This window comes from Sceloporus occidentalis, unplaced genomic scaffold (genome assembly GCF_023333645.1).
Source record: "Sceloporus occidentalis isolate IW3139 unplaced genomic scaffold, rSceOcc1.0.p SCAF_256, whole genome shotgun sequence".
NCBI classification, from domain to species: domain Eukaryota; kingdom Metazoa; phylum Chordata; class Lepidosauria; order Squamata; family Phrynosomatidae; genus Sceloporus; species Sceloporus occidentalis.
Window position 1 is genome coordinate 835001 of NW_028317236.1, and position 10000 is coordinate 845000.

The following is a 10000-nucleotide window of genomic DNA, read 5'->3' on the forward strand; positions in this document are numbered from 1 at the left end:
ACAGGGGCCGGCTCACTGATTTATGTATACATTATACAGGGGGACCCGCTCGCTGATTTACCTATACATTATACAGGGGGACCCGCTCGCTGATTTAACTATACATTATACAGGGGGCCGGCTCGCTGATTTACCTATACATTATACAGGGGGACCCGCTCACTGATTTAACTATACATTATACAGGGGGGACGGCTCAGCGTGAAGACTGGGAGATTACGGAGAGACAGCAGGGGAATGTCAGGCGAGTGACCCCCGGATCACATGACTCTCTTACTCGGGGCCCTGAATCATGTGGACCTCATGCCGCCAACCCCCTCGAATCTTCCTCTTCTTGCCTGTGAAGTTTAATTGCATAAATACTGCATAAAAAAGCTTTTTAGTTTCTATGGCAACAGCCTGTCAGTGCCTGCTTTTGTGTCACATGCTTTACATAATCGGTTCTTTGTAGGACGGGTTTGGGCAGCGGCCGGTTGGTAACGCGGCATCTGCTGGCAGATCGGCCCCCGTCTAGTCGGCCGTTTCTCCTGCTGTAAAGACTCAAACCTTATTCAGTCGTTGGTCTCGTCTTAGATTCAGGAGCCGTATGTCTATCCCATGCATGTTTAATACCCTTACTGTATTACCCTCTACCACCTCTGCTGGGAGGCTGCTCCACTTATCTACTACCCTCTCAGTTAAGTAAAAGTTCCTTCCGTTCCATCTCAGCCTCTGTTTCCGGTCGGTTACTTTAAGTAAGATGTTTGTGCGTCGGGGCGTCTCCAGCTCATAAATATTCTTATTGGTCCGAGTAATCACTATGGGAACCCCGACTGTATCTGCCTTCAGGGTTGGGCGTTAAGCACCCCGGCCACCCCTGCCTGCAGCTTTCCGCAGGCTCTGTCTCTACTCATTAACCCCTTGTGTTTGTTCGTGTTGTGGATCGCTCGTGTTTATCGAAGCCGTGAAGGGCCGCGCAGGGGCCGGGTTTCAGTGCAAGGTTTGGGGGAGATAAGAATTGGGAACAAAGAGCTCAGGGGATTCCTGGAACATTATCAGCCGATAGCATGTCGGCGTGTCGACGGCTGTAACAGCGCTACGGCATCTGCCGGCGCCACGTAAATAAATGTGATGCGATCGCAGCTGTTGAATCCGTTACTGTATCTATAAAGAGGCCTCTGCCCGGTGTAGATGCTTTTAGAGTGCAAGCTCCTGGGACCTAGGTTTCCTTTGCTGTGTACATGTTGGCTCCCGTGTGCTCAGGAATGATGTTTAACCCCTTCGCTGTCACACTGTTGAAGTGGTGCTTCTCCACGGCTTGTGTGAGCGAGATCGCGTGGCTGGCACGCTGCGTGGAGCTCCATAGAGGCCGTGTTGGCATAGGTGGTTGTCGAGGGGCAGTTAGTACCAAACGTCGAATGGGGCTGAAGGAATGACTTGAGGTGGCGCCCCTGCAGCTTGTATCATGGTGGGGGGCAGGATTTCCGGTTGCGCCCCTGCAGCTTGTATCATGGCGGGGGGCAGGATTTCAGGTCGCACCCCTGCAGCTTGTATCATGGCGGGGGGCAGGATTTCAGGTCGCGCCTCTGCAGCTTGTATCATGGCGGGGGGGCAGGATTTCAGGTCGCGCCCCTGCAGCTTGTATCATGGCGGGGGGTAGGATTTCAGGTCGCGCCCCTGCAGCTTGTATTATGGCAGGGGGCAGGATTTCAGGTTGCGCCCCTGCAGCTTGTATCATGCTATAGGGTACAGTGTGTGGTATAGGGTCTGGTTTCTAGACGGCACGTCCACTGGGGATTATCCCGGAGCTGCGCAGGAGAACGCCGGGCTGGATGGGGGTCATGGGAGTTGGACAGCTTTAGATTGATGTTATTTGAGTGATGCCAACGGTTTTTTAGTTCTTATTCTAAAGTCAGGGAATTCAGGAGACAACGCGTCTGATGCTCCCGAATAAATGGGGGGCTCAGGGGCCGGCCCCTGGGCTCCTCATTACCTGCTTTGTTAAGGTATACGGTCTGGGACCGGCCCCCCCTGGTGGTTCTGTGGGGAACATCAGCGTATGTCAGACAGGAGCCGAGGACGCTGCTGCCCCCTTGTGGCGAGTCGGGGGTCTGTCGGCTCATATGCTGTCCTGGCTGGAAACGACGTCACTAACACCCTGTACTCCTATTTCAGCTTTACAATGGGGGTCTGTACAAGAGACCCTTCAACGAGGCCTTCGAGGAAACCCCGATGTTCGTGGCTGTTCTTACCTACATGGGCTACGGCATTTTGACCCTATTTGGCTACCTGCGCGACTTCCTCCGAGCCTGGAAGATCGAGAAGTGTCACAACGCCACCGAGCGGGAAGAGCAAAAGGTGGGTTTCACGCCTAGGGGGGCCGATTGTAGCCCATCCTGTTCATTAAAGTGCACACGAGGGTCCGGGGGTAAACAGCTGTCTCTGGGGGCCGCCCCGGGAGGGTTTGAGGGCGGTAGTGGTGCCGGGCTGTGCGGCGGGCAGTGGAGGTGCAGCACACGCCGTGACTGATCATGTGACTTTGCGTTGCAGGATTTCGTGCCGCTATATCAGGATTTTGAGAACTTTTACACGCGGAATCTGTATATGAGGATCCGGGATAACTGGAACAGGCCTGTGAGCGGCGTCCCGGGCGAGCGCGTCGACATCCTGGAGCAATACACAGACGACTACAACTGGACGTTTAAGTGAGACCCGGCGTGCTTCCTGCCAGCCCACCCTGTATGCCCAGCATGCACCTGTCCCTTAATCCTGATTGGCTGCTGGATACATTGCAACAGAAAAAGGCTTATCTGTCCTTATATGTATATGAGTGTGTGTGCATATATATAATTGGATAACCGGTGCAGGACTCGTGAGTGGCGCTTGCAATGCTCTCTGAAATGTTTTGGCGCGGGAACCGTTTCGCTCTTATAGTCCTGAAAATGTGGCCGCGCATGTTTCATGTCCTCTCCAAGGTGCAGCTATCGGGTAGCTTTAGAGAAGCTGCATCCCCTGTCACGCTCGCCCGTCGCATTGTTAGCGCTATCTCCGCGGACGGGTCCGCTTGACGCTTCCTCCTCCTCAGGTTCACGGGCCGGGTGATTAAAGGTGTGATAAACATGGGTTCCTACAACTACCTGGGCTTCGCACAGAACCACGGCGAGTGCGCAGACCGAGCCGCGCAGGTGCTGCAGAAGTACGGAGGAGGGGTGTGCAGCACACGGCAGGAGATGGGTGAGTCGCATTCTGCTACAATGATGCTAAGTGGGGCCCGCTTAGTGGCATGGGCCCCATCGCCTATTTTCGGCCCCTTATGCCCTCTGTACCTCTGCCCAGGTAACCTTGAGAAGCACGAGGAGATGGAGGCTTTGGTTGCTCGGTTCTTGGGGGTGGAAGCAGCCATGACGTTTGGGATGGGGTTTGCCACAAACTCAATGAATATCCCGGCCCTGGCTGGCAAGGTGAGTGTCCGCAGAGGCCCGGCCCCCGGCTCTTGTGTCTCCAGATTAAAGCCCCAATGGCTATCTGCCGAGGAGGCCCCCGCCACGTGTCTCCGGCTCACTCAGAGCTTTTCTATATTTCCAGGGATGTCTGATTCTGAGCGATGAGCTAAACCATGCCTCGCTGGTGCTGGGAGCCCGGCTCTCGGGGGCCACCATTCGGATCTTCAAGCACAACAGTGAGTGAGACTCTTCCCTATAGACGGCAGCGTAGGCTGTTCCCGCGCTGCCATCTCTCTCCCGAGCCGCCGTCTGGCCGTTATTCCTCCCGCGCGCTGCCGTCTGGCAGCCCCCCGCTGCCCGGCTGACCCTCTCGTTTTGTTTGTAGACATGCAGAGTTTGGAGAAGTTGTTGAGAGACGCCATCGTGCAGGGCCAGCCGCGAACACGCCGACCCTGGAAGAAAATCCTCATCTTGGTGGAAGGAATTTATAGGTAATGCTGGGCTTGGCTGGTAGCTTCGGTGTGTGTGGGGGGGTTGTTGCCCCATGGGGGGGGGGGGATATTACCGGTGCTCTAATCCTCTGTCTCTCTCCCTTCGCAGTATGGAGGGCTCTATTGTCCGACTTCCAGAAGTTATTGCGCTTAAGAAGAAGTACAAAGCGTATCTGTACCTGGATGAGGCGCACAGTATCGGGGCCCTGGGCCCCAGCGGGAGAGGTGTTGTAGATTACTTTGGTCTGGATCCCCGAGATGTAGATATCATGATGGGGACGTTCACCAAGAGCTTCGGGGCGGCTGGCGGGTACATCGGAGGCAGTAAGGTAATTGACGGCCGCTGTCCGGGGCGAGCGTCGTGTCGTGCTACAGCCTGGGGATTAGGTTTAGGATCTTGTAGTTTCCACTGGAGTCAGCAGAGGGCGGTTTAGGGTGATTACCGATTAAATGTACAGCGCTGTACATTACAAGGACCTGAGAGCACTAAGTTCAGAGATGGGTTATGGCTGCGGCCCCTGTTTGCCTAGCGCCCTGCCGTTGATTTTAAAGCATGAATACATAGGCTGCATACGTACTGGCCCTATGGCCCCGCACCGCCTGGGGCATGTTTGAGTGGGTGGCGCTGTCGGAGTGGGCGGCGGCTCTGTTGCAGAATTCGCAAGCATGCGACCGCAGCATCTCGGGGTCTTTGAGCGTTTTTCTTATATTTATTTCTCCGTCAGATTCTCATCGATTACCTGCGGACGCACTCGCACAGCGCTGTGTATGCCACTTCCATGTCCCCCCCAGTGGCAGAGCAAATCATCGCTTCCATGAAGTGCATTATGGGTGAAGATGGCACCACCCTCGGTGAGTGTCCATGGAGGGGTACAGCTCATATAAACATGCGGGGGCAAGATGGGACGTGGGGGGGGTTCTGCTCCTCCCATGCTGGGGCGAGAAGGGTCCCTTTTTGTGTGTGACTATGTAGTAGCCGGTGTGACCTGGCGGTTGTGTTAGTAGCTGATCAGGTGACTCGGGGAAGCTGTTCCAAGGCTGGCCCCGTGAACCTGCGCTGGGCTCTCGGCAGCTCATTGTGTTCCCGCCGGCAGCTCGCATCATATTCTATTGTTTGCTGCGTTTGTACAGGTGGAGCTGCCCACGGATAGAGCTTCTGCAGACAATGCCCGTCGCCCGCTCCTCCCCGCCGCTTATTCATTATCTCGCTTCTTTCCCGGGGATAAATCCCCCCTCGCCGCGTTCTCATAGTCGGTGTAAATAAAGCTCCTGAATGTATTGCGAGCGCCGGGGGGCTCGGCAGGAATTTGCCGTCTTCCTGATCTCTGTAATATTTGCTGATGAAGCACGCTTGGGCCTCTCTGGAGCTTCCTCTGTGGAAGAGAATCTCATTGCTCTGCTTTAACCCTTGCAGTTGGGGTTAGTTACTGCCCAGTGCCAATAAACGGATTGCATGCTTTGCATGCTTTGCTGCCAAGCACAGCCCTGGGTGCCACGTTTCCTTGTGTGTATTTAGCCGTTCATTGTGGCATCATAATGCAGCTAATGTCAGACGAGCCGGGGGGGCAGCTAATGTCGGGCGTGCGGGGGGGGGGGCATCGGCATCAAATGCTTTCCCTTCTTAGCGGATTGGGAAATGTACAGTATGATGGCACTGCACACATCCATAAATAGTAATATATAGACCCCGTCGCAGAGAGCTCTCTCTGGATACCAATAGGTTAATACGGCGTGCGTGCCTCGCTGTGTGTGCGTGCTGCGCTGCGTATGCGTGCCGTACATGGTTTGCACCCCCCCAGCAGGGCACCTGATGCCTCTGTTGTCCGTATTTTGTGCCTTCTGGTAATGAGGGGCGAATTTAGCTGCCCCTCTCCCTGCAAGCTGTGGCCCCTCATCACGCAATTAGTCGGGCAGATCAGATAAATTGTTTCCAGACTCGCCGGGTCAGCGGATCCAGAAACGCGTCTCGCAGGTGGCAGAAAAACGTTGCGTGCTCAGTCCAGGGGTAATTGCACCCGGGGTATCTAAGGCTCCTAAACTTCCACAGACCCCGCTGGATGGGAAGTCCTCTTCGTTTCATCCAGCGTCTCCGTGCTGAGGCTTTCGGGGTCCGATGGGTTTACCTGTCTCAGGTGCGTTCCCCTCGCTGCTGCTGCTGCAGGGAAATGCATTTTCTGTGACAACTTAACCCTTTGCGTGACCCGTTCTCATGTTAAACACACCCCCCCCCCCCCATTAATCCTGAGAGGCCCAGTCTGTGTAATCCGGGCCCCAGCTGATTCCTTAATTTGCCTGACGCCCCTCTGTCTCCCAACATGAAAGGAAAGGAGTGAGCGGCAGCATCTGTGATGTCTTCCCCTCCTCCACCCCGGCTCCTGGCTGAAAACATCTGGAATTGGTTACGAGAGGCTGGATAACTCTTTGCAGGGAGAGGAGCCCAACCTGACGGAGAGAGGCGAGGGCCGGTAGCTTGCAGGCCAGACTGCCAAAAACTGCCCTTGCCGTGGGGTGGGTGAATGACGCAGACACATGTGACCTCTGACTCTCCTAATAGGATTACTGAGCAGCGCTCCTACGTCACGCGGTCATTAAGTCTCTAATTCCCGGAATCTGAGACCTTTCAGACTTTGCGTTCCCTGGGGTCGGACACGAGGCAGCCACGTGTAATCAGGGGTTTCCGCCGTATCACCAGCCCACCCCTCTGCCTCCTTCCTCTTGTCTCGGGGTGGTCCCCATGCCATTTCTTGTTTTTGTTTGCATTGGGTTTGGGGCTCTGCGGGGGTGGGACCTTTTCGTTGGAGGCGGGCTCTGAGAAGTGTTAAAGGCGCGCACACACAAGCACTTACTGAGCAGGAGCCTCCTGTCGGCGTCTGTGGGGACCTTTCTGCGCTTAATGTTCCTCAGCAGCAGATCTTTGTGGCCCCCTTGTCCTGCTAGCGGCCCCAATAAAGGTCTCTGTCTGCCGCAGGCCAGGATCGCGTGGAGCTGTTGGCTGAGAATACAAGATATTTCCGCCGCCGCCTGACGGAGATGGGATTTATTATCTATGGAAACGGCGACTCCCCGGTGGTCCCGCTCATGCTGTACATGCCAGCAAAGATCGGGTGAGTTTTGGGTGGTTTGGTTCGGAACGGATCTTTCTCTTTATTACTTTGCGTTACTCACGGCCTCTCTAATGTTTGTCTCTGCAGAGCTTTCGGACGGGAGATGTTGAAGAGGAATATTGGCGTGGTGGTGGTGGGCTTCCCGGCCACCCCGATCATAGAGTCCAGGGCCCGCTTCTGCGTGTCGGCTGCACATACCAGAGAGATGCTGGATCTGGTGAGTAAAGCCCAGAATCTATTCCCTGCACTCCTCCTGCCTCACCCCTCTTATCACTGACCCGCCTTACCTGCCCCGCACCTTTCATACTGCCCCCTGCCCAGCCGAATGATGCCCACCTCTCGAGGTCAGCTCCCCTCACGTGTCGTCTGTCTCGCTCCAGGCTCTGAGTAAAATCAGTGAAGTTGGGGATCTCCTGCAGCTGAAGTATTCCCGCCATCACTTTGTGCCCCTTCTCGACCGGCCCTTTGATGAGACGACGTATGAGGAGACAGAGGACTGATGGTGTGGAGTCACCACGTGGCACCAGCGGGGGCTTCCTGTGCCAACAGGGGCCCCGTCTCCACTTCTCTTTCCATTCTTGGGGTGATGAGGAGGACGAGATGTTTTACAATCTGTATTATTTCCTTTTATATCTAATTTATTTCCACCGGGACCTGTGAAGACGTTCTTTCCGTGTCTGAGGCCTCCGCTCCCTGCTCCCCGACGGATAATCCCACGGACACCCAGTATTTGGGGAATCGCCTCTCGCACCCCCTGCTAGGTTTCGGTTCCCAACGTCTTTTGGCCGCGAGTCGGGATACTTACGGGGCAGTCAGCCTGCATTCCTTGGACAGTAAACCTTGGTAACGGCATAGGTGCTATTTAATATGCCGTGTCGGGGCGGGAGGTCTGTCGGCGCCGGCAGCTGTACATATTGGATCTGGCAGTCCCCATATCAGTTTCTGCCAAAGAGTGTTTGGAAATGTGACAAGAATGACAAAACAGTCTCACCTGGTAAAACTCTGACGTAGATGCCCCCTCCTCGTCCTCCAGTGACAGTCAGGGCGGATGGGGCTGCACGTGGCCCTTAACTTGCTGCTGTCCCCACAGAATGTGTGATGTGTGGCCCCTGTCGAGAAACATGTCCCAGGAGGTAACCGCTATGGGTGGGAATGCATGGGACCCTCATTGGCCCCGGGTGAGATTGAAGTTTTCAGACGTTTTAACCCCCCTCCCAAAACGTTCCAAAACTCAGGGTTTTGGGGATTTCTCTGTACATTCCTTTTCTTTGGGTAAATCTTTTGGAGCGGCCGGGGTAATGACGCACCCGGAGCTTCTGTCTGTTGGAGCGGCCGGGGTAATAACGCACCCGGAGCTTCTGTCCGTTGGAACGGCCGGGGTAATAACACTCCTGGAGCTTCTGTCCGTTGGGGCGGCCGGGGTAATAACGCACCCGCAGCTTCTGTCCGTTGGGGCGGCCGGGGTAATAATGCACCCGGAGCTTCTGTAATTCTTTATATTGCGCTCGGATTGTGAGACGGATTCTTTGCGGAATGAAGTGTCGATAAACTGACCCAAAAGAATACGAACTTAATAAAAATGTCTGCTGTAAATGCTGTGTAAACTCACCTGTTAATAAATCTGCCCCCGGGGGTCTGTCGAGGGCTCCGTCGGCTGCTAATGAATAAATTCCATTTATTTTCAGTCTATGTCCTGGGTTTTGTTTGCTGCTCTAATGCCTCCGAGCGCCAGCCACGTATGTTACGTGTAGTAAGTCTATAAGTAATGTTGAGGGGGTAATTGGACCCTATCTGCCCCGCTGATGCCCTCGGCTCAGTTTGAGAATTGTGCCTGTGATTTCTCTGTTGCCCCAGCAGGGCCTGGGTGCAGGGGGTGAAGTTGGTGGTCTTGCTATGGTGCCTGTGTGGGGGGTACGTGTAGCAGGCACTGCGTCCCGTGACCAAGACCGGCCCCCGTGTCTCCGCTCCCCCTCCTGCCTGCTCTGTCTGTAGGCAGCTGCTTCAGTCACCTGTACGTTCGGGCCGGAGCGGCCCTGACAGGTTTATCGAGTGTCCCTGACCACTTTGGTCTCTTCTTCAGACATGGCTGAGGGAGGGTCTGCTGCAGCATTAATAGGGGTCTCGGGCTGCCCCCTGATAATGGGGTCTGCAAAAGCAACAATCACTTGGCATACAATATTAACAGCACACACACAACATACACTACGCTCACACAACTATGCACAGTATACACACACACACACTGTGCCCTATACATTATATATAATTATATACACACTGTGCCCTACACATTATATACATACACACACTGTACCCTATACATTATATATAATGTATATACACACTGTGCCCTATGTGTTATGTATATAATATATTCATTGTGCCCTATAGATTATATATAATACACACAGTGCCCTATACATCATATATAATATATGTATACATTGTTCCCTATAGACTATAATATGCAAACAGTATATACACACTGTGCCCTATACATTATATATATATATATTGTGGTAAAGTGTATGGGAGAGTGGTTGATGGGATATATGTCTCACCTGGTTACCTCAGCCAGGCCTGGTAGCAAACCCAGGTGCTCTCAGGTGAGGCTTCCTAAGCTCGTTACTGGGGAGGAAGCCTTAAAAGAAAGGGCTGTTAGGTTTTCAGAGGGAGGGAGACACTGAATGAAGGAGCAGCTACAGCCAGCGCTGCAGCCCACCAGGTATGAAGCTTTACCCCATACAAAACTGGTTACTTTGCTTTGCGTCAGACCTTAGGCTGCTAGAGAGGTATCCTGCTGTTTAGTTAGAGCCGGACAGGCTTATAGTTTGTTTTGTTTACAAGGTGCTCTGTGATTACAACATCTAAATAAACACGCTTTTACGTTGGAAACCTGTGTGAAACTGTCATTGCCGCCCCATGCGTGAGCTGTCCCCTACAATATATATATATATATATATATATATATATATATACACAA

The 10000-nt window shown here is 53.8% G+C and overlaps 1 protein-coding gene across 1 annotated transcript in view; it reads left to right on the forward strand.

Annotated features, from left to right (window-relative positions):
* LOC149275932 (serine palmitoyltransferase 2-like) overlaps positions 1 to 7517 on the forward strand; it is an 8131-nt gene extending 614 nt beyond the window's left edge. Inside the window, exons 2-12 of the mRNA XM_089504121.1 lie at positions 2155 to 2337; positions 2530 to 2684; positions 3065 to 3213; positions 3316 to 3440; positions 3565 to 3658; positions 3808 to 3913; positions 4023 to 4242; positions 4639 to 4765; positions 6882 to 7017; positions 7105 to 7234; positions 7398 to 7517. Coding sequence (XP_089360247.1) covers positions 2155 to 2337; positions 2530 to 2684; positions 3065 to 3213; positions 3316 to 3440; positions 3565 to 3658; positions 3808 to 3913; positions 4023 to 4242; positions 4639 to 4765; positions 6882 to 7017; positions 7105 to 7234; positions 7398 to 7517 — 1545 coding nt within the window. The remainder of the gene's footprint in view (positions 1 to 2154; positions 2338 to 2529; positions 2685 to 3064; positions 3214 to 3315; positions 3441 to 3564; positions 3659 to 3807; positions 3914 to 4022; positions 4243 to 4638; positions 4766 to 6881; positions 7018 to 7104; positions 7235 to 7397) is intronic.
* Positions 7518 to 10000: the final 2483 nt, after the last annotated feature.